Below are 24820 nucleotides of genomic sequence, written 5' to 3'. Positions count from 1 at the left end.
AGGGCCATTGGGATAAGGATGGTGGTGACGATGGGGGGGGGGGGGCCCAACCGCTGGGGGCTGGCTCGGGTTGGGGGCAGAGTTAAGACCCCCCCCCGCCTCCGCCCGTACCCCCTCCAGCCACCTCCCGTGACCCCCCCTCCAGCCGCCCATGAACCCCCCCACACCCACACCGCTGCCCGTGTCCCCCCCGCCCCTCCTTCCGCGGGGTGACATTTTGGGGCGCCCCCAGGAGGGTCTGGCTCTGCAGGGGGGTTCCTCTACCCCGGAGGGCAGGTAGGGGGGCTGGGTGCGTGTGTCCCCCCCCCACTCCTGCAGCAGCCCTTCTCCGCGGAGCGCGGGGAGGCCGCGGGAGCGCAGGCTCCGTCCCGTGGGCCCCACTGCGTGTCCCGCTGCGGCCCCACAGCGCCGAGCGTCCCCCCCCCGCAATGGGCCAGGCCCAAGGCTCGTTCTTGGAGGCGCCGACCCCAGCCTGGCCATGCTGACACGCACGTGCAGGGGGGCACTTTTGGGGGGGGGGGGCCTAACTCTGCCCCCAACCCGAGCCAGCCCCCAGAGGTTGGGGGCCACTCCCCCCCCATCGTCACCACCATCCTTATCCCAATGGTCCTGGCTGCAGGTCAAGGATGGGGGGGGGGACACAGGACCCCCTCCCGGGGACCCTCCTGGGGCACGACACCCCCGGGACAGGACACCTCACCGGGTGAGACCCTCCCTGGGGCAGGACCCGACCGGGCAGGACCCGACCGGGTTGAGAGGACCTCTTAAGGTGGTACCCCCCCCCAGCCCCATCTTGGACCCTCCTAGGGCAGGACACCCCCGGACGGGACCCTCTTGGGGCATGACCCCCACCCTGATGAGCTCGCGCTGGGGTGGGGCACACTCGGGTGGGAGCCTTCTGAGTCGAGACCCTTCCCCCGTCCGTCCCCCCCCCCGCCCCGGGTGCGGATCTCCCCCTGCCCTGCGTCAGGACACCCCAAGCCAAGCCCCCCCGGGACAGAATCCCTCTGGACTGGACACCCCCGGGGAGGACCCCTCTGAGTCCAAGCGACCCCCCCCAGGAGTCAGGATTTCCCCCGGGATCAGGACACCCCCAGGCCAGTGTCGTGTCCCCCCCCCCCAGGTAAGACTCCCCCTGGGGCCAGGATCTCCGCAAGACCCCAAACTCAGACCCCCTCCCCCTCCCGGGAACCCCTCGGCGCTCGCAGGGAGGGCAGCCGGGGCAGGGGTCCCTGTGCCTGTGCCCCCCCCTCGGTGCCCAGACAATGGCCCCGCAGCGCCGAGCGCAGACAATGGGCAGGGGGTGGGGGCGAAGCGGCCGCGGAGAGCCTGGGCTGGGCTGGGCGGGGGTCGGCACCGGCGGGGCTGGAGGTGGGGAGCGGGGGGGGGGGGGGGAAGCTGCTCCGCTGGGATTCAGGATTTCCTCCGCCTCTTCCTCCTCCTCCTCCTCCTCCTTCTCCTCCTCCTCCTCCTCCCCCTCCGCCGCCGCCGCCGCCGCGGTCCTGGGGTTTTGGTGCCGGGGAAGGGAAAGCTCTCGGGGGGAGGGTGGGGGGGGGGGCGGGATACGGCCGGCAGCAGACGGACAAAGGTGTGGCTGCCATGGTGAGTGGGGGCACAGCCGCTGGGGGGGGGGCGGGGGTGGTCCTGGGGGGGCTGCCCGCGGGAAGGGCCTGCCGGAGCCGGGGACTGGCCTGGGCCCGCAGCCAGGCGGCGGCCCCGGGGGGCGCAGGGCAGCGGTGCTGGGGGGGGCTGCGGGGGGGGCGCTGATTGTCCGTCCTGGGGGGGGGTTGGGGGAAGTGCAAGCCAGGGATGGGGTCTGTGGATGGTGCCTTAGGGAATGGTGTTCCCCGCCGGGGGGGGTGGGGGTCAGGAGTGTGCCCCCCCCCGAGCCCCCTGATGGCTTCGGCGGTCCGCGGTGGGTGCGCTGCTGGGGGGGGGTTGGTACCGGTTAGGCTGCAGGCAGCAACCCCCCCCCCCCCCCCCATCACCCCCCATTGGCCTCACTGCTCTTTGTGCCCAGCTCTGCGGGGGGGGGGGGCTGCAAGGGGCTCCTCCCCGCCTGTGCCCCGCGGGGTGGGCACCTATGGGGGGGACACAGACACAGCTGTAGGGCAGGACACCCCCCGGGTGCCCACTGGCACAGGGCTGGGTGCTTGCTCTGCAGGGTGAGGGAGGTGCAGAGTTGCTGCTCCGGGACCTGCATCACCTTCACCCCCAGCCCAACCCCTCCAGCACCTGCGTTATGTTTTGGGGGGGGGGGAGGGTGGGAAGAGGGGGGGTGGGAAGAGACCCATCCGGATTCTGATCCGGTTTATCTTGGTCCCAAGCCTGGCACAGAGCCTGGAGGCAGAGAGGGAGTTCCCAGCCCTGGTCCCTGCTGCTCCGTCTGGGGCGAGAGGTTGGATGCCCTGGGGGGGGGGAGGGCGCTGGGGCTGGAGTCCCCCCCCAGGGCTTTGCTCTAATAGCAGTGGGGGGGGGGAGGAGAACCCAATCGGAGCTCCTCTCCAGCAGCCCCTGGGGACAGCTCTTGCTTGACCCCAGCAGCTCGGGATGGTGCTGGGCACAGCGCCGGGCCCCGGGGGGGGCATCCTGAGGCAGATGCCAGCCCCCCATGGGGGGCACCTCGGCCTCATGCCCTTACCACTGCTGCTGGTACCCGGGGGGGGTGGTTGAAGGTCGTGGACCCCCCATGGGCATCCCGAAGGCACAAGCCCAAGGGTGAGCACAGGGCTTGGGGGGGGAGGGCACCGCAGTGCTGCCCCTGGGGTCCCTTCAGCCGGCTCCAGGGCCCAGGTGTGGGTTCTTGTTTTCCCCAGCTGGCACACAGTGAGGCTGGCATGGGTTGGGGGGCAGGGGGGGTGCAGCCCCTGCCCCCGAAGCAGCTCCAAGGCTGGCAGAGGCTTTGTGGGTTTATTGTCCAGTTGGGATGCTTGGGAAGGGGCCTGGGATCGGACCAGGCACTCCCTGCCCTCCCCTGGCAGGCTGTGAGTGCCCAGCTGGGTGGGCATCATGGCACCAGCCTCCAAAGCTGGATCCCACCGCAGGGCTTTGTGCCCTCCAGAGGTGTTTAACTGCCCCAGGGCAGGCTCAGGTTGGGCAGCAGAAGGAGCTGAAAGAGTTCCCAGGCCTGGCCCAGGCTGCCCAGGAGGGGTGGCTGAGTGCCCATCCCAGGAGGGGTGGCTGAGTGCCCATCCCAGGATGGGTGGCTGAGTGCCCATCCCTGGGGGGTGGCTGAGTGCCCATCCCTGGGGGGGTGTCTGAGTGCCCATCCCTGGGGGGGTGTCTGAGTGCCCATCCCAGGAGGGGTGTCTGAGTGCCCATCCCTGGAGGGGTGGCTGAGTGCCCATCCCAGGATGGGTGGCTGAGTGCCCATCCCAGGAGGGGAGGCTGAGTGCCCATCCCAGGAGGGGTCTCAGAGCCGTGCAGGTGTGGTGCTGAGTGCCATGGCTCAGGACCAGCCTCGGTGCAGTTGCATCCAGGTTGGGTTTGCTCCTGGAGGTCTTTTCCCATCAAAACCATTCTGTGATGTGCCATGAGCCTGCCCCCGCCCCCCCTTGGCACCACAATGGGTGGCTGAAGGTGGGCACCTTGCCCCTTGCAGGACTCAAAGAGGGTCCCACCTCCAGGCGGGGGGGGGGGGAGGTGGGCACCTCAGCTGCATTCCATTCCCTGCCCAGGACGTGGGCAGTGCTGGTGGCACCGAGCAGGGTCTGAGCCTGGGGCAGCTGGAGCAGAGCTGCTGCTGTGTTGTGCCCTGGGCTGAGAAGTGACCATCGAGGAGCAGCAGCCCAGGCCAGGGGTGTGGACCCTGTGCCACTGCTGCCTGCTGGTGGGCACCAGAGAGCCACCCTGTGCCCCAGGCTGGCAGCAGCTTTGGCACTTCATGCCAGCATCCCACCTGGAGATGCCACCAAGCAGGAGGCAGTGGGCACAGGGAGCTGTGGTTTGGGCAGCAGCTGTGGCACTGGGGATGTGCTGGGCACTGGGGGTGGGCACCCAGCAGCAGGGGTGGCACAGGTGAAGGTGAAGCTGCCTCTTGCCTCCCAGAGGCTCAGGCTGGAGGGGGTGAGGCTGTGAGGGCACAGGGGTGGGTGCTGGGCACCCTGAGCCTTTGGTGCCCCCAGGTCTGCATGGCAAATCCAGGCCCCTCCTCGTCCACATCCCTGCTGGGGGGGGGGGGGAGAGGAATCCTTTGGGATCTTTTTGGGGTTGTAGATCCCAACGAGGTCCCTTGGACCCTCCGTGGGATGGGAATGCTGGATGGGGGGGGGGGGGGGGGGGAGGTTTATGCCATGGCCCCACAGTAGGACATCCCCACTGGAGGAAGCTGAGTGGGGTCAAAGGGGCCTGGAGCCTCCTGTGGGCATTGGCACAGTCCTTGGGGTGGGCACTGGCACAGTCCTTGGGGTGATCCTAATTGGAGCTGGCAGCTTGGAAGGGATCTGAAACCTCCTGAGGCTGAGGGAGGGCAGGATGAGACCCCCCCGGGGCAGGACCTTTTGCATCCAAGCTTCCCCTGGAGGCTTTTCCCTGCTCCCTCTGGAGCTGCCTGGAGGTTGCCAACGACCCAAAGAGGGGCTGCAGGTTGGTGGCTTCCCTGCCAGCGGTGCCATCTGCCAGGGTTGGGGGCAGCTTGGCACTGGGTGGGTGGGGAGGGGGAAGGTTGAGCTGTGGAAGGGGTTGGAGGTGCTTGAGGGGTTGATGGAGTGGGTTGGGTTGGAAGGGACCTTGGAGATCAGCCAGTGCCAAGCTCCCTGCCATGGGCAAAGCCTGGGCCTGGCACTGGGTGATCTTCAGGTTGGCACTGGACGAGCTTCAAGCTCCCACCAGCCCTGGCAGCCCAAGGCCTCATCCACTCTGCCCTTGAACCCCTCCAGGCTTGAGGCAGCTGCTGGGAGCTTGTTGGATCCAACCTGGGGGGGGGATGAGGTGGGAGGGGGGGGGGAGGGCAGCAGATTGCCTCCAGCTCTGCCCCCAGCTGCTTGCTTGGTGCCTGAGCAGAGCTGGAAGTGAAGAATCTGCTTCGACCCCCCCCAGCTGCCCCCTGGGGGTCTCCCCACCCCCCCCCCCCCGAGCAGCACCCTCGGTGCCCCCCCACTGGCACCCAGCTCCTGCTGCTGGCCACCTCCGCTGGGCATGGATGTGAGGCACAGCTCCGGGCCCCTCTGTGTGCTTGTGCCCAACCCCCCCCTTGCCACCTCCTGCTGTCTGGGGGGGCGGGGGGGCAGCAGGGGAGCGTGGTGGTGGCTGGGCAGGGACGCAGCTATTGTGTGGAGCCAACAAGGCGTGGGGGTGGTGAGGCCAAGCAAGAGAATGCGCCGGGAGCTGCCTCCGGTTCCCAAGCTGGGTCCCCACCGTGGGCATCCCCCCCCAGCCTGGTGCTGCTGTGCCCTGGCATGGGCAGTGCCCTGGCATGGGCGGTGCCCTGCTGCCAGCTTCTCCTTCCCGGGCTCACTGGGGGGATGGGGTGAGGAGAATGGGCAGTGTGGGAAGGGGTCTCTGGGGAGGGGGGGGAGGGTTGGTGCCAGTGGTTAGGGATGAGCCAGGCTGTGCCCAGCTGGCCAAGAAGGGCACCAGCAGCCTGGCTTGGGTCAGCAGGAGCAGGGCAGGGATTGTACCCCTGGGCTGGGCACTGGGGAGGGCACAGCTGGAAGCTTGGGGTCAGGGTTGGGCTCTTTAGTGCCAGGAGGATGTTGAGGGGTGGAGAGGGCACAGGGAAGGGCAGGGAAGGTGGGCAGGGGTCTGGGAGAGGAGCAGCTGAGGGTGGTGAGGCTGAGGGGAGACCTCCTGGGGCTCTGCAGCTGCCTGAGAGGAGGCTGCAGCCAGGTGGGGGTTGGGCTCTGGTGCCAAGGAGCAGGGCAAGGGCAGATGGCCTCAGGTTGTCCCAGGGCAGGTTCAGGTTGGGCATGAGAAGAAACTTCTCCCCTGGAAGGGTTCTGCAAGGCTGGCACAGGCTGCCCAGGGAGGTGCCCACCCCTGGAGCTGTGTGCTGAGGGCCATGGCTGAGCCCCAGCCTTGGCCTGCCTGACCCTGAAGGTCTCCTCCAGCCCAGGTGGCTCTGACACCAACTCTGAGCCACACAGAGGGGGTCCTGGACCCCGAGGCCCCCCCTGGCCTGCCCCACGACTCAGTCTCCCACTTGCCTGGATGCTGTTGCTCCCAGGAGGGGAACAGCTGCCCAGATGTGCCCATGCTGATGCTTCCCCTCGTGGTGGGAAGCCACTGGTGGGGTCACAACCCCCTCCCAGAGCTGGCCCAGCCCCACGGTGCCAGTTCCCAAGCCCTGCCGTGGGGGCACTTGGACCCTGGCTGGGATGCAGATGCCTCAGTGCCAACCTCCTGCAGGTGGCTCAGTGCTTGAGGCCTCTGCCCTTGGCTCAGAGCTGAGCTCTCCCCAGCACAGAGGTTTTGGTGCTGCCTGGGCCAGGGGACAGCAGCACAGGTCAGGGCTGAGCCTCCTTGGCTGGTGCTGAGCCTCCTTGGCTGGTGCTGAGCCTCCTTGGTTGGGGCTGAGCCTCCTTGGCTGGGGCTGAGCCTCCTTGGCTGGTGCTGAGCCTCCTTGTCTGGGGCTGAGCCTCCTTGGTTGGGGCTGAGCCTCCTGCCCTGCTGGGGCTGAGCCTCCTTGGCTGGTGCTGAGCCTCCTGCCCTGCTGGTGCTGAGCCTCCTTGGGTGGGGCTGAGCCTCCTTGGTTGGGACTGAGCCTCCTTGGCTGGGGCTGGGAGGAGAGAACCTCCCCATGGGACCTGGAGCCTGCTTGGAGCCAGGAAGCTCTCTCTCATCTCAGCCCTCTTGGATGCCTTCTCCTGGGCATTTGAATGCCAAAGCTGCTTTGTCTCTGCGGTTCCCTGAGCGCCCCAAAGCTCCAGCTCCAGCTCCAGCTGCTTTGAAGCCCTCTGCTGTGCTCCCGCAGCAGCTCCAGAGCCCTTCCAGTCTGGACTTGAGGTGGCAAATCCTCTGCTGCTGCCCCGGGGGCAGTTTGCTCTGCTCTTACTCACCCTCCCTGCTACCGCCGGAGCCTTTCCTGCTCCTTTGCATGCGGCTGGCGGCGGCTGCCTGCTCCCAGCCCCTGCCTGCTCCCAGCCCCTGCCTGCTCCCAGCCCCTGCCTGCTCCCAGCCCCTGCCTGCCTGCTCCCAGCCCCTGCCTGCCTGCTCCCAGCCCCTGCCTGCTCCCAGCCCCTGCCTGCCTGCTCCCAGCCCCTGCCTGCCTGCCTGCTCCCAGCCCCTGCCTGCCTGCTCCCAGCCCCTGCCTGCCTGCTCCCAGCCCCTGCCTGCTCCCAGCCCCTGCCTGCCTGCCTGCTCCCAGCCCCTGCCTGCCTGCCTGCTCCCAGCCCCTGCCTGCCTGCCTGCTCCCAGCCCCTGCCTGCTGCCGGCCCCTGCCTGCCTGCTCCCAGCCCCTGCCTGCTCCCAGCCCCTGCCTGCTCCCAGCCCCTGCCTGCCTGCCTGCTCCCAGCCCCTGCCTGCCTGCTCCCAGCCCCTGCCTGCCTGCTCCCAGCCCCTGCCTGCTCCCAGCCCCTGCCTGCCTGCTCCCAGCCCCTTCCTGCCTGCCTGCTCCCAGCCCCTGCCTGCCTGCTCCCAGCCCCTGCCTGCTGCCGGCCCCTGCCTGCCTGCTCCCAGCCCCTCCCTGCCTGCCTGCTCCCAGCCCCTGCCTGCCTGCTCCCAGCCCCTGCCTGCTCCCAGCCCCTGCCTGCTCCCAGCCCCTCCCTGCTCCCGGCCCCTGCCTGCCTGCTCCCAGCCCCTCCCTGCCTGCCTGCTCCCAGCCCCTGCCTGCTCCCAGCCCCTGCCTGCTCCCAGCCCCTCCCTGCCTGCCTGCTCCCAGCCCCTCCCTGCCTGCTCCCGGCCCCTCCCTGCCTGCTCCCGGCCCCTGCCTGCCTGCTCCCGGCCCCTGCCTGCCTGCTCCCGGCCCCTGCCTGCCTGCTCCCGGCCCCTGCCTGCTCCCGGCCCCTGCCTGCTCCCAGCCCCTGCCTGCCTGCCTGCTCCCAGCCCCTGCCTGCCTGCTCCCAGCCCCTGCCTGCTCCCAGCCCCTGCCTGCTGCCGGCCCCTGCCTGCCTGCTCCCAGCCCCTCCCTGCCTGCCTGCTCCCAGCCCCTGCCTGCCTGCTCCCAGCCCCTGCCTGCTCCCAGCCCCTGCCTGCTCCCAGCCCCTCCCTGCTCCCGGCCCCTGCCTGCCTGCTCCCAGCCCCTCCCTGCCTGCCTGCTCCCAGCCCCTGCCTGCTCCCAGCCCCTGCCTGCTCCCAGCCCCTCCCTGCCTGCCTGCTCCCAGCCCCTCCCTGCCTGCTCCCGGCCCCTCCCTGCCTGCTCCCGGCCCCTGCCTGCCTGCTCCCGGCCCCTGCCTGCCTGCTCCCGGCCCCTGCCTGCTCCCGGCCCCTGCCTGCCTGCTCCCGGCCCCTGCCTGCTCCCAGCCCCTGCCTGCCTGCTCCCAGCCCCTGCCTGCTCCCGGCTGGGCTTGGGAAGGTGAAGCTGAAGCTGCTCCTGGGGGATCTCTTTTCCAGGCTTCCCTTTGCAGCTTCTCCACCTCCCTGCCCGCTGCTGCCTGCCTGCTCTCCCCACCCTGCTGCCTTAAACCCAGAGCCCTTTCTTGCCCCCGAGATCTGCTGCTGGCACCGCTGCTGCCCTGGCATGGGAGGAGCTGCAGGGTGGCTGCTTGGTGGCCAAAGGCAGCTGGCAGAGGTGGGCAGCTGGGGGGGGGTTGTGTGCCACAGACCTCCACCACCGGGAGGGCTGCTTGGTAGGAGCAGGATGGGAAGAGCCTCCCCGGCTGGAGCCGAGCCTGGGGTGCCCCTGGTGCAAAGCCTCTTCCTCCCCTCGCCCACCACCCCTCGTGGGTGGGCACCAGGAGGCAAGGCCCTGCAAGGAGCTCTCCTGGGGCTGATGCCCTGCAGGGTGAATGACAACTTCGGCTGGCAGTGCCCGAGGGCATTCCCAGCTCCTCACTTCCTCCTCTCTTCCTTCTCTCCCCTCCCCCAGCTCCAGCGTGGACCCCCAGCCTGGCCACCCACCCCGTGAGGGCACCTCCCAGCAGCAGCAGCAGCCAGCAGCTGGCACCACCTGGATGGCTCAGGATGCCCCAAGCGCCTCGGTGAGCGCCGGGACGGGGGACAGCAGCCACCACCTGTGCCCACCTCGCCCCACGCTCCCGCGGTGCCCAGCTGGTGAGTCCCTCTTGGCTGCCAGCCTCAGCCTCGGGGGTGTCGGTGGCCCAGGCTGGGCAGCAGCCGCTGCTGGCCGCGGGCATTGTTCTGCTGGAAACCTGATCCCAGCGCCCAGACAAAGCCCCGCAGGAAGGAGGGGGCTGGCCGGGGGGGGGGCACAGACACACACGCACAGGGGGGTCCTTTCTTTCCCAGCCCCCTTCCCCCATCCCTCGCTGGGGCTGCTGGGACGAGCTCCTGGCCCCGGTGCCATCTCCTAGACAACCAGCGTGGGGGGGGGGGGGGGCGGCTGGGGGGGGGGCTTCTGTTTCCATAGTGATCCATGTGGGAGCATCCAGCAGCTGGGACAAAAGGCCACCCCCCACCCCCCCACCCCCTCCTCACTCCTTTTCTCCTCCTCGGCCCCAGCTCAGCTCCCCCCCCACCTCCCCCCCCCCCCCCCGGTTTCAGGCCTGGCAGAAGAAGCCAGAGGATGTTTTTGGGGTTGCTTTGGTCCAGATGGCATCTCCCTGGGCACCCAGCGTGGTTGTACCAGGCTGCAGCCCGCCCCCACCCCACTGTCAGCTGCTGGGAAGGGGCTGCAGGGCTCTGGGTGATGTCTGATGCCTGCAGCAAGCCCTCCCCCGCCCCCAGCCCCCACCCTTGGGTCTGCAAGGACCCCTCTGAAGGGCTCCAGCATTGCCCAGCCTGGAGCTGGCAGCACCTGGTGGCTCCAGGTCCCATCCCTGCTGGCATCACAAACCAGCTCCAACCCCAGCCCTGAGCTGCAGGCAGCTTGGAGGTGCCCAAACCCCCCGGGGATGACCCCCAGCAGCCCTCAAGCTCAGTGCCTTCTGCTGCCCAGCTGGGACCTCCCTTGCCCATGCCAGCAGCACCCCCAGCCCCCCTCAGCAGGCTCTTGGGAGTGACAATCCTGGCACTTGGGCTTGGCTGGTAACAACCTGGGGGCCCCAGACCTGCTCCCAGCCACTTCCTGCATGCTCCTGGGCTGACCCAGCTGGGTGATGCCAATCACCTATGGTGGCTCCAAGGATTGGCATCACCCAGCTGGGTCAGCAACTTGTCAGCCTCCCTCTTCCCTCAGCTCTGCCCATCTCGGGTTGGTGCCAGGAGAGAGGAGCTGGAGGAGCTGGGAGCTGCTGAGATCCTCTCCCTTGGGTGTGAAGATCTCCATGGTGGAGAACGTGCCCAGGCAGATGCCAGCTGGGCCCTGGGTCTTTGCCTGCACCCAAATTATTCACTCCTGGCTCTGCTCATTGGGGTTTTTTACCCTCTCCCACCCTGGGCACTCTTTTGCCCATTAAATTCACCATCCTGGGGCTAAGCTGAAAGTCCTCCCCAAGCAAAGAGGAGCTGCTGGTGGGCAGGATGTGGGCACCACAGCCCCATGGAACAGCAGAGCTGTGCTGCTGTCCCCCCCCCCACCACGGTGGGCACTGCCAGCTCCCAGCTGCCCCAAATCCTCTGCTCAAGCCTTGTCCTGCTTTGCCAGCAGGGATGGGCTGGGTGGTGGCCGAGGGCATCTGGGAGCTCCTGGGGGCTGCTGCCCAGATGCCAACGCTGTGCCCTGGCATTGCCTCCCCCCACAGGTGGCTCAGCTGTTTTCTCCTGAGAAGAGCCCTGCCAGGACATCAAAATAGAGTCCCTCCGGGTGACAGTCGACTTCCTGAAGGTGCCCTTGGGCCTGAAGAAGCCTCCTCTGAAGGAGGCCCTGGCAGCCGTGCCAGGGCCGGGCAGGGGCAAGGAGCGGCGCAGGGCTGGGCACTGCCACACCATGGACAATGAGTCGCAGTACTCAGGCTACTCCTACAAGTCCGGGCACTCCCGCGGCTCCCGCAAGCACAGGTGAGGGCAGCCTGGCACTGCCCGCCGGGGCCTGCAGGCGGCGCTGCAGCCTCCCCTGCCCTCAGCGCGGGGACCCCTGCCAGGGCCTAGTGCCACACCCGCCCAGCCCCCTGCTGCCTGCATCCCTGCTGCCTGCATCCCCCCCACCCCCTGCCTGCATGCCCCCCACCCCCTGCCTGCATCCGTGCTGCCTGCATCCCTGCTGCCTGCATCCCCCCCCCCCCCCTGCCTGCATCCCTGCTGCCTGCATCCCCCCCCGGCCCCCTGCCTGCATCCCTGCTGCCTGCATCCCCCCCCAGCCCCCTGCCTGCATCCCTGCTGCCTGCATCCCCCCCCAGCCCCCTGCCTGCATCCCTGCTGCCTGCATCCCTGCTGCCTGCATCCCCCCCACCCCCTGCCTGCATGCCCCCCCACCCCCTGCCTGCATCCCTGCTGCCTGCATCCCCCCCACCCCCTGCCTGCATGCCCCCCCACCCCCTGCCTGCATCCCTGCTGCCTGCATCCCCCCCCGGCCCCCTGCCTGCATCCCTGCTGCCTGCATCCCCCCCACCCCCTGCCTGCATCCCTGCTGCCTGCATCCCCCCCCGGCCCCCTGCCTGCATCCCTGCTGCCTGCAACCCCCCCCCCCCCCCTGCCTGCATCCCTGCTGCCTGCATCCCTGCTGCCTGCATCCCCCCCACCCCCTGCCTGCATCCCTGCTGCCTGCATCCCCCCCAGCCCCCTGCCTGCATCCCCTCCCTGCCTCCATTTCCAAGTTCCCAGTGTTGGGATCTTCTTTTCCCACCCCCGGAGGTGTCCAAGGGCAGGTTGGATGAAGCCTGGAGCCACCTGGGCTGCTGGGAGCTGCTCCCTGCCCATGGGCAGGAGGTTGGCACTGGATGGACTTGGAGATCCCTCCCAACCCAACCCCCTCCATCATCCTCTGCTCCTCCTCAGCCTCCCTCCGTGGGGGCTTCTCCTTCGCCTCCCTCTCTCGAGGTCCCTCCTCAGCCTCCTCCCTGCAGGTGCTCGATGCCAGGCTGGGTGAGGCCTTGAGCCACCTGGGCCAGTGGGAGGTGCCCCTGCCCATGGCAGGAGGTTGGCACTGGAGGAGCTCGAAGGTCCTTTCCAACCTGTTCTGTGACTCCCGGCAGCACTCCAAGCCCCTGAGCAGGTGCGGGTGGGCACGGCGGGCACAGGTCTGTGGAGGTGGGCACCCAGCCCACTCCCTCCTCCTCCTCCTCTTCCTCCTGCCTGCCAGGGACCGCCGGGACCGGCACCGCTCCAAGAGCCGCGACGGCAGCCGCGGGGACAAGTCGGTGACCATCCAAGCCCCGGGAGAGCCTCTGCTGGACAACGAATCCACCCGCGGCGACGAGAGGGTGAGGCGGGCACGGGGTTGGCATCTCTGCCCCCCGCCGCTGAGGGTGGGGGCGGCGGGCAGGGCGCGGGGGGCTCCGGGCACGCCTGCCCTGCCCCGGTCGAGCAGGTTGGGCTGCCCTTGGCCGGGCTGCGGCTCGGCGCCGCCGGGGAGGGAGGGAGGGCAGGCGGCGGCTGCGGATGAAAGGGACCTGCCGCGGTGCCCCCGGGGCTGGGGGGGAAGCAGCCAGGGTGGGCACGGGGCTGGAAAACAGCCTCGGGGGCTCCAGTCCCTCTGTGCCAAGGTGGAGCAGCTCCCAGCCTGGCTCCCGGCGGGGATGGCACCGGCAGAGAGGGCTTGGAGGCTCCTGTGCCGCATCCCTCTGCCTGCCAGGCAGCCAGCCCGGTGCCAGGCTGCCCACTGGGGTCGCTTGGCGTGGGAAGGTGCTGCCGTGCCCCTGACGCCGGGTGCCAGCGCTGCCGTGCCCCCACCCCCCTCGCTGGCACTCCTCGGGGCTGCCAATCCCCAGCTGCCCTCCGCCGCCAGCCGCCCACGCCGGCGGCTCCCTGGCTCCTTTCATCCTCCCCCCTCCGGCGCCGGCACCGCCTGGGAGCTGTGGCTGGGCTGCTGCTGGCTCAGCCTGCCTGGGGTCACCCGCGGCCGGGCTGGGGTCCTGCTGGAGCCTCCTTCACTCCCATCCCTCGGGGACCCTCCCCAGCTTGGCTTTAGTTGGCTGCTGGGGAGGGAAGGGGGTCCCAAAGTGCCAGGGAGGTGAGAGGTGCATGGAATGGGCTGAGAGGGACCCTGAGGGGCAGCCAGTGCCACCCCCCCCCTGCCCTGGGCTCTGCCCAGAGGGCTGCAGCAGGTTGGTGGCTTCCCTGCCAGTGGTGCCATCTGCCAGGGTTGGGGCAGGTGTTCTGCCAGCTTGGCACTGGGGCAGAGGTTGAGCTGTGGAAGGGGTTGGAGATGCTGGAGGGGTTCATGGGGTCATGGAATGGGTTAGGATGGAAGAGACCTTGGTCAGCCCATGGCAGGGGGCTTGGCACTGGCTGATCTTCAAGTTGGCACTGGATGAGCTTCAACCTCCCACTGTCTGCCCAAGGCCTCATCCACGCTGCCCTTGCACGCCTGCAGGGGTGGGAGCAGGAGATCCCAGTTGGGCAGCACAGGGCACTGGGAGCTCAGGGACGGGGGAGGCTGTGTGGGGGTGAGGCAGAGGATGGGGGCTGTGTTGGTGCCTTCCTCCCTCCCCCCTTAGCTGGGAGGGCCTCCAGTGGGGCTGAGTTGTTCCCACACCCCTCTGGCTGTGGCAGATGTGACCAGAGAAGGGCAAGGAAGGTGAGGAAGGGTCTGGAGAAGAGGACTGGAAAGCAGCTGAGGGGGCTGGGGGCCGTGAGGCTGGAGAAGAGGAGGCTGAGGGGAGGCCTCCTGGGGCTCTGCAGCCGGGTGGGGGCTGGGCACTTGTGCCCGGGAGCAAGAGACAGGACAAGAGGAGGCTCAGGCTGGCCACGAGGAACAATTTCTGCCATGCAAGAGTGGTCAGGGCCTGGCCCAGGCTGCCTGGGGGAGGTGGTGGAGTGCCCACCCTGGAGGTGCTTCCAGCAACCTGCGGCCCATGGCACTTGGGGACAGGGTTTGGTGCCCAGGGTTTGGTGCCCAGGGTGGTGCTGGGTTGCTGGCTGGACTGCATGGTCTCAGAGGGCATTCCCAAGCCCAGCACTTGCCCTTTTCCATGTGCCCAAGGCCTGGAGCTGCCTGCCTGGGTGCTGGCTGGAGGAGGCAGTGCCAGGCTGCCTGGGGTGTGTAGGGCTCGGGCATGTCCCTTCTGGCCCTGCTAATGAGAGCTCTGCCTGGGAGCTGGCAGCTTCCCACCTCCAGAGCTGCTCCTGCCGGGGCTGGAGAGGTGCAGAGCACAGCAAGGAGCCACCAACGAGGCCTTCCTGGAGCCTCCTGGGCCAAGTTGTTGTCCCCAGCCCGGCCCAGGCTGAGGTTGCCATCGTCTGGATGGGGGTGATGGTGCCAGGCAGCGCGCCAGGCTTGGAGGTTTGGTGGAGGGGGAGATGTTGGAGCTGGGCTGGGCTGGGCTGGGCTGGAGGAGGGGAGAGGGTTCCTGAGATTCCAGCAGCTCCCCCCAGGGTGCTGGGGATGGGAGAGACATGGAGCCAGCCCTCGTGTGGTGGAGGTGCCAGGCTCTTGTCGGTGGTGCTCAGGACTGGGGCAAGGGGCACAAAGCGGAGGGCAAGTGGAGGGTCCTGCCCCTGGGGAGGGACAACCTCCTGCAGCAGGACAGGGGAGAGGGGGACCTGGCTGGGGAGCAGCAGCACAGAGAAGGAGCTGGCAGTGCTGGGGCACAGCAAGGTGCCCAGCAGCCAGCAGGGTGCCCCCATGGCCAAGAAGGCCCCAAGGGTCTGCAAGGCACAAGGGGCACAAAGTGGAGCCCAGGAGGTGCCAGCTGAGCAGGAGGAGGAAGTTGTTTGGTGTGAGGGTGCTGAGGCCTGGAGCAGGCTGCCCAGAGAGGCTGTGGAGCCTCCTTGTGTGCAGAGCTGCCAGGCCCTGCCCTGGGCTCTGTGCCCCTGGGCAAGCTGCTGTGGGTGCCCTGCTGGGGCAGGGGTTGGGGGTGCAGGAGATGCCCTCCAGAGCTCCCTTCCCTCCTCCTCCATGCTGAGCAGCAGAGCCAGGGGCAGCCTGGGCTGGCTGAGGAGCAGTGTGGGCAGCAGGAGCAGGGAGGTTCTTGTGCCCCTGTGCTGGCACTGCTCAGGCCCCCCCTGGAGTGCTGTGCCCAGCTCTGGGCTCCTGCATTGCAGAGAGCTGCTGAGGGGCTGGCAGGTGCCCAGAGCAGGGCAGCAAGGCTGGGGAGGGGGCACAGCCCTGTGAGGAGAGGCTGAGGGAGCTGGGGGGGTGCAGCCTGGCCCAGAGCAGGCTGAGGGCAGAGCTGATTGCTGCCTGCAGCTGCCTGCAAGGAGGTTGTGGCCAGCTGGGGTTGGGCTCTGCTGTTTGGCTCTATGGCTCTAGGGTCTGGCTCTATAGTCCCATGAGTCTACAGTTGTAGAGCTCTCTGGCTCTAGGACCTATGCCCCTATGACCTTAGGACCCTGTGGCTCTAGGACAACTATGCCTGTATGGCTCTGGGACCCTATGCCTCTAGCACCCTATGGCTCTATGTCTCTAGGACAATGATGCCTGTGTGGCTCTGGGGGCCTATGTCTCTAGCACCCTATGGCTCTGTGTCTCTAGGACAATGATGCCTGTATGGCTCTGGGGGCCTATGTCTCTAGCACCCTATGGCTCTGTGCCTCTAGGACAATGATGCCTGTATGGCTTATGCACCCTATGGCTCTGTGTCTCTAGGACAATGATTCCTGCATGGCTCTAGCACCCTATGGCTCTATCCCCCTAGCACCCTATGGCTCTATGTCTCTAGGACAATGATGCCTGTATGGCTCTGGGGGCCTATGGCTCTAGCACCCTATGGCTCTGTGCCTCTAGCACCCTATGGCTCTATTCCCCTAGCACCCTATGGCTCTATGTCTCTAGGACAATGATTCCTGCATGGCTCTAGCACCCTATGGCTCTGTGCCTCTAGCACCCTATGGCTCTATGTCTCTAGGACAATGATTCCTGCATGGCTCTAGCACCCTATGGCTCTATGTCTCTAGGACAATGATTCCTGCATGGCTCTAGCACCCTATGGCTCTATGTCTCTAGGACAATGATTCCTGTATGGCTCTAGCACCCTATGGCTCTGTGCCTCTAGCACCCTATGGCTCTATGTCTCTAGGACAATGATTCCTGCATGGCTCTAGCACCCTGTGGCTCTATGTCTCTAGGACAATGATGCCTGTATGGCTCTAGCACCCTATGGCTCTGTGCCTCTAGCACCCTATGGCTCTATTCCCCTAGCACCCTATGGCTCTATGTCTCTAGGACAACGCCGCCTGTGTGGCTCTGGGCCCTGCAGCTCTATGCCCTTGCAGCTCTCTGCCTCTCCGCCTCTGACCACCCCTCTCTGCCTCTGCCCCCCGCCCAGGACGACAACTGGGGCGAGACCACCACGGTGGTGACAGGGACGTCGGAGCACAGCATCTCGCACGATGACCTCAGCCGCATCGCCAAGGACATGGAGGACAGCGCCCAGCTGGCCTGCTGGCGGCACCTGGGCGTCTCGCTGGCGGGGGCCCTGGCGCTGCTGGCCTTCCTCACGCCCCTGGCCTTCCTGCTGCTGCCCCAGCTGCTGTGGCGGGAGGAGCTGGAGCCCTGCGGGACGCCCTGCGAGGGGCTCTTCATCTCGGTGGCCTTCAAGCTGCTGATCCTGCTGCTGGGCAGCTGGGCCCTGTTCTTCCGCCGCCCCAAGGCCTCCTTCCCGCGGGTCTTCGTCTTCCGCGCCCTGCTGATGGCTTTGGTCTTCCTGCTGGTGGTCTCCTATTGGCTCTTCTACGGCGTCCGCATCCTGGACCCGCGGGACAGGCACTACCAGGGCGTGGTGCAGTACTCCGTGTCGCTGGTGGACGCCCTCCTGTTCGTGCACTACCTGGCGGTGGTGCTGCTGGAGCTGCGCCAGCTGCAGCCGCAGTTCACCCTCAAGGCAGTGCGCTCGGCCGACGGCGCCAGCCGCTGCTACAACGTGGGGCACCTCAGGTACCAGCTGGGGGCGCCAGGGCTGGGCTGGGGGCGTGGGGAGAGGGAGCTGGTGAAGGTCAGGTGTGCCCAGCCCATGGTGCCAGCTGCTGCTACAACGTGGGGCACCTCAGGTACCAGCTGGGGGCGCCAGGGCTGGGGGCGTGGGGAGAGGGAGCTGGTGAAGGTCAGGTGTGCCCAGCCCATGGTGCCAGCCACTGCTACAACGTGGGGCACCTCAGGTACCAGCTGGGGGCGCCAGGGCTGGGCTGGGGGCGTGGGGAGAGGGAGCTGGTGAAGGTCAGGCAGAGTCAGCTGATGGTGCCAGCCGCTGCTACAACGTGGGGCACCTCAGGTACCAGCTGGGGGTGCCAGGGCTGGGCTGGGGGCATGGGGAGAGGGAGCTGGTGAAGGTCAGGCAGAGTCAGCCAATGGTGCCAGCCACTGCTACAACGTGGGGCACCTCAGGTACCCGCGCTGGGGGAGCCGGGGGTGCCAGTGATGGGCTGGGGGTGCCAGGGCCAGGCTGGGGGGGTGGGGAGAGGGAGCTGGTGAAGGTCAGGTGTGCTCAGCCAATGGTGCCAGCTGCTGCTACAACGTGGGGCACCTCAGGTACCCGCTGCGGGGGCCAGGGCTGGGATGGGGGTCTGGGGGGGGGGGGGGGGAGGGAGGTGGTGAAGGTCAGGTGGAGTTCTGGGTGAGATGGACAGGGGGAGAAGGGAGGTGGTGAAGGTCAAGCAGGGTCAGCTGATGGTGCCAGCTGCTTCTACAACGTAGGGCACCTCAGCTACCAGCTGGGGGCGCCAGAGCCACGATGGGCAAGGGGAAAGGGCTGGGGAGGTGGGGAGAGGGAGCTGGTGAAGGCCAGGTGTGCTCAGACAATGGTGCCAGCCGCTGCTACAACATGGGGCACCTGAGGTACCCGGGCTGGGGGTGCCAATGCCAGGCTGGGGAGGTGGGGAGAGGAAGGTGGTGAAGGTGAGGTGGGGTTCTGGGTGGGCAGGGTGGAGCTGGGGAGGGGAAACTCAGGAGGTCCAAGCAGGGCAAGTGGAGGGTCCTGCCCCTGGGGAGGGACAACCTCCTGCAGCAGGACAGGGGAGAGGGGGACCTGGCTGGGGAGCAGCAGCACAGAGAAGGAGCTGGCAGTGCTGGGGCACAGCAAGGTGCCCAGCAGCCAGCAGGGTGCCCCCATGGCCAAGAAGGCCCCAAGGGTCTGCAAGGCACAAGGGGCACAAAGTGGAGCCCAGGAGGTGCCAGCTGAGCAGGAGGAGGAAGTTGTTTGGTGTGAGGGTGCTGAGGCCTGGAGCAGGCTGCCCAGAGAGGCTGTGGAGCCTCCTTGTGTGCAGAGCTGCCAGGCCCTGCCCTGGGCACTGTGCCCCCTGGGCAAGCTGCTGTGGATGCCCTGCTGGGGCAGGGGTTGGGGGGTGCAGGAGATGCCCTCCAGAGCTCCCTTCCCACCTCCCCCAGGTGGCATTTGGGGGCACTCTGTCTGTGTGCCCACACTCCTGCCCCTCTCCCTGCATGGGCTGAGCTCTGCCCGCAGCTGTCCCTGTGTCCCTTCCCTCTTCTCCCTCAGCCTGTCCCCAGCCCTGGACCTGCTGCTAACATCCTCCCTGTGCCCCCTCCCCGTGCCCCCCCCCCGGGCTGTGTCTCCCTGCAGCATCCAGCGAGCTGCTGTCTGGATCCTGGAGAACTACTACCAGGACTTCCCTGTCTACAACCCTGCCCTGCTCAACCTGCCCAAGTCTGTCCTGGCCAAGAAGATGTCTGGCTTCAAAGTCTATTCCCTTGGAGAGGGTGAGCAGCCTGCCCCCTCCTCCTCCTCCTCCTCCTCCTCCTCCTCCTCCTCCTCATCCCTCTGTTTTCTCCTCTGGAATGGCATTGCCACAGCTGGGCCCTGGGCAGCCTGAGCTGCTCCTCTGGGGCTGCAGAGGGCTTCAGGAGGACTTTTAAGGGCTGCAGGAGGACCTCTGAGGGCTTCAGGAGAACTCTTAAGGGCTTTGGAGCCTAAGCTCAACCTTTCTGAACTTTGGAAGTGCCTCTGACCCAACTCATTCCACACTCAATGAGTCTGACCTCAACCTTTCCAAGCTTGGAAGGTGACTCCAACTCAACCCTTTCCATAACCCAACTGAAGCCTAACCTCAGCCTGTCTGTGTTTGGAAGGTGTCTCCAACCCACTCTATAACTCAGGGGGAGTCTAAACTCAACCTTTCCTAACTTTGGAGGTGCCTCCAACCCTCTCCATAACTGAACTGGACTCTGAGCTCTACCTTTCTGTCCTTGCAAGGTGCCTCCAACTCAGTGACTCCTCAGAGCCTAACCTCAACCTGTCTGAGCTTGGAAGGTGCCTCCAACCCACTCCATAACTCAGTGGGAGTCTAAGCTCAACCTTTCCTAACCTCAGAAGGTGCCTCCAGCCTAACCCACTCTGTAACTCAATTGGAGTCTGACCTCAACCTGTCTGACCTCAGAAGGTGCCTCCAACCCTCTCTATAACTCAGTGGGAGTCTAAACTCAACCTTCCCTAACTTTGGAGGTGCCTCCAACCCAACCCACTCCATAACTCAGGGGGAGTCTAAGCTCAACCCTTCTGACCTCAGCAGATGCCTCCAACCCAACCCACTCCATAACTCAGGGGGAGTCTAAACCCAACCTTTCTGTCCTCGCAAGGTGCCTCCAGCTCAGTGACTCCCCAGAGCCTAACCTCAGCCTGTCTGACCTCAGAAGGTGCCTCCACCCCACCCCACCCCACTCCGTAACTCAATGACAGTCTAAGCTCAACCTGTCTGACCTCAGAAGGTGCCTCCACCCCACCCCACCCCACTCCGTAACTCAATGACAGTCTAAGCTCAACCTGTCTGACCTCAGCAGAGGCCTCCACCCCACCCCACTCCATAACTCAGGGGGAGTCTAAGCTCAACCTTTCCTCTCTTTGGAGGTGCCTCCACCCCACCCCACCCCACTCCACAACCCAATGACAGCCTAAGCTCAGCCTGTCTGAGCTCGGAAGGTGCCTCCACCCCACCCCAGCCCCTGCCTCCTTTGCCAGCCCCCTGGGCCCTGAGCTGAGCCCTTTGTGCCCCAGCAGAGAACTCCACCAACAACTCCAGCAGCCAGTCGCGGGCGGTGATGGCGGCGGCCGCGCGCCGCAGGGACAACAGCCACAATGAGCTCTACTACGAGGAGGCTGAGCACGAGCGGCGCCTGCGCAAGCGCCGCGCCAGGTACTGCCCCCCAGCTGCCCCCAGCTGCCCCCAGCTGCCCCCAGCTGCCCCCCCGGGCTGCCCCAGCCTGCCCAGGGCCTGCGCAAGCGCCGCGCCAGGTACTGCCCCCCAGCTGCCCCCAGCAGCCCCCCAGCTGCCCCCAGCTGCCCCCAGCTGCCCCCAGCTGCCCCCCAGCTGCGCCCAGCTGCCCCCAGCTGCCCCCAGCTGCCCCACAGCTGCCCCCCAGCTGCCCCCCCGGGCTGCCCCAGCCTGCCCAGGGCCTGCGCAAGCGCCGCGCCAGGTACTGCCCCCCAGCTGCCCCCAGCGGCCCCCCAGCTGCCCCCAGCTGCCCCCAGCTGCCCCCAGCTGCCCCCCTGGGCTGCCCCCAGCTGCCCCCCCGGGCTGCCCCAGCCTGCCCAGGGCCTGCGCAAGAGCAGCCCAGGGGTGGGGGGTGGTGGTTGGGGTTGGAAGGGAGCTTCAGGAGTGGCTTCTGCTGCTCCGCTCCTGAGATGGGCAGAGCTGAGGGAAGAGGGAGGCTGCCAGGTTGCTGCCCCAGCTGGGTGATCCCAGTGCAGAGGGAGGCTGCCAGGTTGCTGCCCCAGCTGGGTGATGCCAGTGGAGAGGGAGGCTGCCAGGTTGCTGCCCCAGCTGGGTGATGCCAATGCAGAGGGAGGCTGCCAGGTTGGTGGCCCAGCTGGGTGATGCCAGTGGAGAGGGAGGCTGCCAGGTTGCTGCCCCAGCTGGGTGATGCCAGTGGAGAGGGAGGCTGCCAGGTTGCTGCCCCAGCTGGGTGATGCCAATGCAGAGGGAGGCTGCCAAGTCGTTGACCCAACTGGTTTGGGTTGGAAGGAAGCTTCAGGAGTGGCTTCTGCTGCTCTGCTCCTGAGATGGGCAGAGATAAGGGAAGAGGGAGGCTGCCAGGTTGGTGGCCCAGATGGGTGATGCCAGTGCAGAGGGAGGCTGCCAGGTTGCTGCCCCAGCTGGGTGATGCCAGCGCAGAGGGAGGCTCCCCCCTCCCTCTCCCCCTCCCCCCAGACCTCTTCTTGCCTGCACTTTGGCCTTCCCACCGCTTCCCTCCCCCACAGGCTGGTGGTGGCAGTGGAAGAAGCCTTCACCCACATCAAGAGGCTGCAGGAGGATGACCAGAAGAACCCACGGGAGATCATGGACCCACGGGAGGCAGCTCAGGCCATCTTTGCCTCCATGGCCAGGGCCATGCAGAAGTACCTGAGGACCACCAAGCAGCAGCCCTACCACACCATGGAGAGCATCCTGCAGCACCTGGAGTTCTGCATCACCCACGACATGACACCCAAGGTGGGTGGGTTGAGAGGGGGACTCATGGAGTGGGCTGGAAGGGACCTTGGAGAGATCATCCAGGCCCAACTTGAAGGTCACCCAGTTCCAGGCCCCCTGCCATGGGCAGAGCTCTCCCTGCCCACAGAGGGCTTGGACCTGGATGACCTTCAACCTCCCCCTAGCCCAGGCTGCTCAAGGCCTCATCCATCCTGCCCTTGAGCACCTCCAGGAGTGGTTCCATGAGCTTGGACCACGCCTTTGAGAACGTGGGGGGAGATTTCTTCCCCACCAAGGCAGGGATGAGGGTTTGAGGGATGCAGCTGAGGCAGGGAGAAGGACTGGAGGGATGCAGCTGAGGCAGGGAGGAGGACTGGAGGGATACAGCTGAGTCAGGGAGGACTGGAGGGATGCAGCTGAGGCAAGGAAGAAGAGTTGAGGGATGCAGCTGAGGCAGGGAGGAGGACTGGAGGGATGCAACAAGGCAGGGAGGAGGACTGGAGGGATGCAGCTGAGGCAGGGAGGAGGACTGGAGGGATGCAACAAGGCAGGGAGGAGGACTGGAGGGATGCAGCTGAGGCAGGGAGGGGGACTGGAGGGATGCAACAAGGCAGGGAGGAGGACTGGAGGGATGCAGCTGAGGCAGGGAGGAGGACTGGAGGGATGCAGCTGAGGCAGGGAGGAGGACTGGAGGGATGCAACAAGGCAGGGAGGAGGACTGGAGGGATGCAGCTGAGGCAGGGAGGGGGACTGGAGGGATGCAACAAGGCAGGGAGGAGGACTGGAGGGATGCAGCTGAGGCAGGGAGGAGGACTGGAGGGATGCAGCTGAGGCAGGGAGGAAGAGTTGAGGGATGCAGCCCCAGCCAAGCACCAACCCCCGGGGTCTGGGCAGCAGCTCCCTGTCAGGCCCTGCTGAGCAGCTCAAGGAGCTGCTGGGGAACCTTGTCTGAGCTTCTCCTATCCTTTTTCCTCCTCCTCCTCCTCCTCCTCCAGGCCTTCCTGGAGCGGTACCTGACGCCCGGCCCCACCATCCAGTACCACAAGGAGCGGTGGTTGGCCAAGCAGTGGACGCTGGTGAGCGAGGAGCCTGTCACCAGTGGGCTGAAGGAGGGGGTGGTCTTCGTGCTCAAGAGGCAGGACTTCAGCCTGGTGGTCAGCACCAAGAAGATTCCTTTCTTCAAGCTCTCCGAGGAGTTCGTGGACCCCAAGTCGCACAAATTCGTCATGAGGCTGCAGTCGGAGACCTCAGTGTGAGCCAGAGAGAGAGAGAGAGAGAGGGGCCCAGGGCCGTGGGGGTGGGATGGACTCACTCACACACCCCCACCCCCCACTCTGCAGCCTTCCCTCGCGGCCTGCCCGAGGCCACAGCTGGAGGGCAGAGCTGTGGTGGGCACTGGGAAGCTGCAGCCTTGCCCCCAGCTGCAGCACCCACCTGTGGTCGCCTGCCCTCTGCCTCGGCTTGGTGCCCCTTTTGGGGGTGGACTTGAGCCCCTTCCTCCTCCTGCTCCTCCTCCTCACCCTGAAACCCAGGTCCTTGTAGCATCCCTCCCCACCCAGACGGTGGCAGCTGGCAGGGGCCAGCAGCAGGGCCTGGGAGGGGACAGCGTTTTTGGTGCCACCACTCAAGGGCTAACTGCAGATGTTCCTCACCAGCATCTTCCAGCACCAGGTCCCAGCGACCTCCTGAGCTGCTGCTCCCTGCCAGGCCTTGGCCTTAAACTGCTGCCCAGTGCCTGGGGCTGGGGGCTTTAACCCTGGAGATATTTGATAGGGGGGGGGGGAGGGGGTAGGGAGTGGTTTCCAAACCCCTGTGTGACCCATGGCTGCTATGAAGACCTCCCCCCCAGCACCCAGCACCCCTGGCACGGTGCCACCCTTGGGCACGGGGGGTGGCTGCTGGCTGCAGGCAGCTTCCCTCCTCCTCAGCTCCTGGCTGGGGTGCAGGGGAAGCAGAAGGGGTTGGGTTCCGTTGGGTTCCTGCCCCACAGTGGTTCCTCAGCTCCCAGGCTGTGACCCATGGCCCCCAGCAGCATATCCCGGGGGGGGTTGCCCCACACTGGTTGGAGCTTGCAGGCAGAGCAGCTCCAGAGCTCCCTCAGGGTCCAGCTCCAGAGCTCCCTCAGGGTCCAGCTCCAGAGGTCCCACTCAGGGTCCAGCTCCAGAGCTCCTCCTCAGGGTCCAGCTCCAGAGATTCCCCTCAGGGTCCAGCCTGAGAGCTCCTTCAGGGTCCAGTTTCAAAGGGTCCCTCTCAGAGCCCAGTTTCAGAGCCCCCTCAGGGTCCAGCTCCAAAGCCCCCTCAGGGTCCAGCTCCAAAGCCCCCTCAGGGTCCAGCTCCAAGCCCCCTCAGGTCCCATCCTGACCCTGATGCCAGCTGTGAGGAATGCACTGAGGGGTCCTTGGGGGGGGGCTGGGCTCAGTGAGGGTCTCAGGCAGGGGCCAGTGCTGGCTGCAGCTCTGTGCTGCTCTCCCCTGGCAGCTGCAGAAGCTTTGGGGGGGTCACAAACCCCTCCTGGATTGCCTCTCAAATGTCCTCTTTGTTGCCCTCCCCCCCCCTCAGGATCTTCCTGCTGAGTTGGGGGAGGGGGCGCGGAGTGGGGGGGCAGGAGGAGGGGTCCTGAGGGTCCTGAGGTTGGGAATTGTGGCTGAGCCAGGCTGGGATCCCAGGGGCAGCCCAGGGGAGCTGGGGGGGCTCAGCAGTGCTCAGGCTTTGACTTTGGCTTCTTCCATCCTAAGCACTAAGGAGGAGCTGAGTGCAGGGGGGGGCAACCTTCTGCCCCCCTCCCCCCCCAGTATGCACCAGTAACAATGAGGGGGTGGGGAGAGGGTCCTGGGCACTGACCCTGGCACCCTTGTGCCCCTCTCCCCCTTGCCCCCAGTGTGTACCACTAAGAGTGGGCTGCTGGGGAGGGGGTCCTGGGCTCCAGCCCTGGGGTGAGACCTCTCTGCTTGGAGCTGAATCACCACTTTGGGGAGAGGGTGGGGGGGGGGGGATGGGGGCTGAGCACCCTCCCCCCCCCCGCATCACTGCCTTCAGCTTCCGACCTGCAGGACTCAAACTTCCCTTTCCCATTGCTGCTGGGAGCTGGCTCAAGGTTGGGGGTTGGGGGAGGGGGGAGGGGAAGGAGAGGGTGGGGGAGGGGAAGGGAGGGGTTGGGAGGGCTAAAAATTGGGAATTGAAAAACAAATTCTCCCTTTTTGGTTGTGGTTTTTTGGGGGGGGGGGAGGGGCTTGGGAGGGGCTTGGGTTTGGGAGGGGTTTGGGTGGGGTTTGGGAGGGGTTTGGGTTTGGGAGGGGCTTGGGTCTGGGAGGGGTTTAGGGTAGGGAAAGCGCAGAGAGGTTTGGGCTGAAATCCTCCTTTATTGGCTCAGCTC

General features: G+C 66.8%; 1 protein-coding gene across 3 annotated transcripts; it reads left to right on the top strand.

Moving 5' to 3' along the window:
• The first annotated feature begins 1548 nt into the window (after positions 1–1548).
• On the top strand, positions 1549–24549 carry VANGL2 (VANGL planar cell polarity protein 2). 3 transcript variants are annotated; one of them, XM_064175819.1, is made up of 9 exons: positions 1549–1602; positions 8963–9074; positions 10737–10992; positions 12233–12353; positions 16359–16966; positions 18606–18742; positions 20034–20172; positions 21237–21468; positions 22443–24549. In XM_064175819.1, exons 3-9 carry the CDS (start codon positions 10922–10924, stop codon positions 22701–22703), a joined length of 1569 nt encoding a protein of 522 aa, XP_064031889.1. In that variant the 5' UTR covers positions 1549–1602; positions 8963–9074; positions 10737–10921; the 3' UTR covers positions 22704–24549. The 3 variants fall into 3 exon arrangements, with proteins under 3 accessions (XP_064031889.1, XP_064031890.1, XP_064031888.1); XM_064175820.1 differs by having other exon boundaries at positions 8963–9147; positions 20037–20172; XM_064175818.1 differs by having other exon boundaries at positions 8963–9147.
• The last annotated feature ends 271 nt before the right edge of the window (positions 24550–24820 follow it).

The sequence above is a fragment of the Pogoniulus pusillus genome, chromosome 43 (genome assembly GCF_015220805.1).
Source record: "Pogoniulus pusillus isolate bPogPus1 chromosome 43, bPogPus1.pri, whole genome shotgun sequence".
Classification (NCBI taxonomy): domain Eukaryota; kingdom Metazoa; phylum Chordata; class Aves; order Piciformes; family Lybiidae; genus Pogoniulus; species Pogoniulus pusillus.
This window is presented reverse-complemented; position numbering and strand designations above follow the sequence as displayed.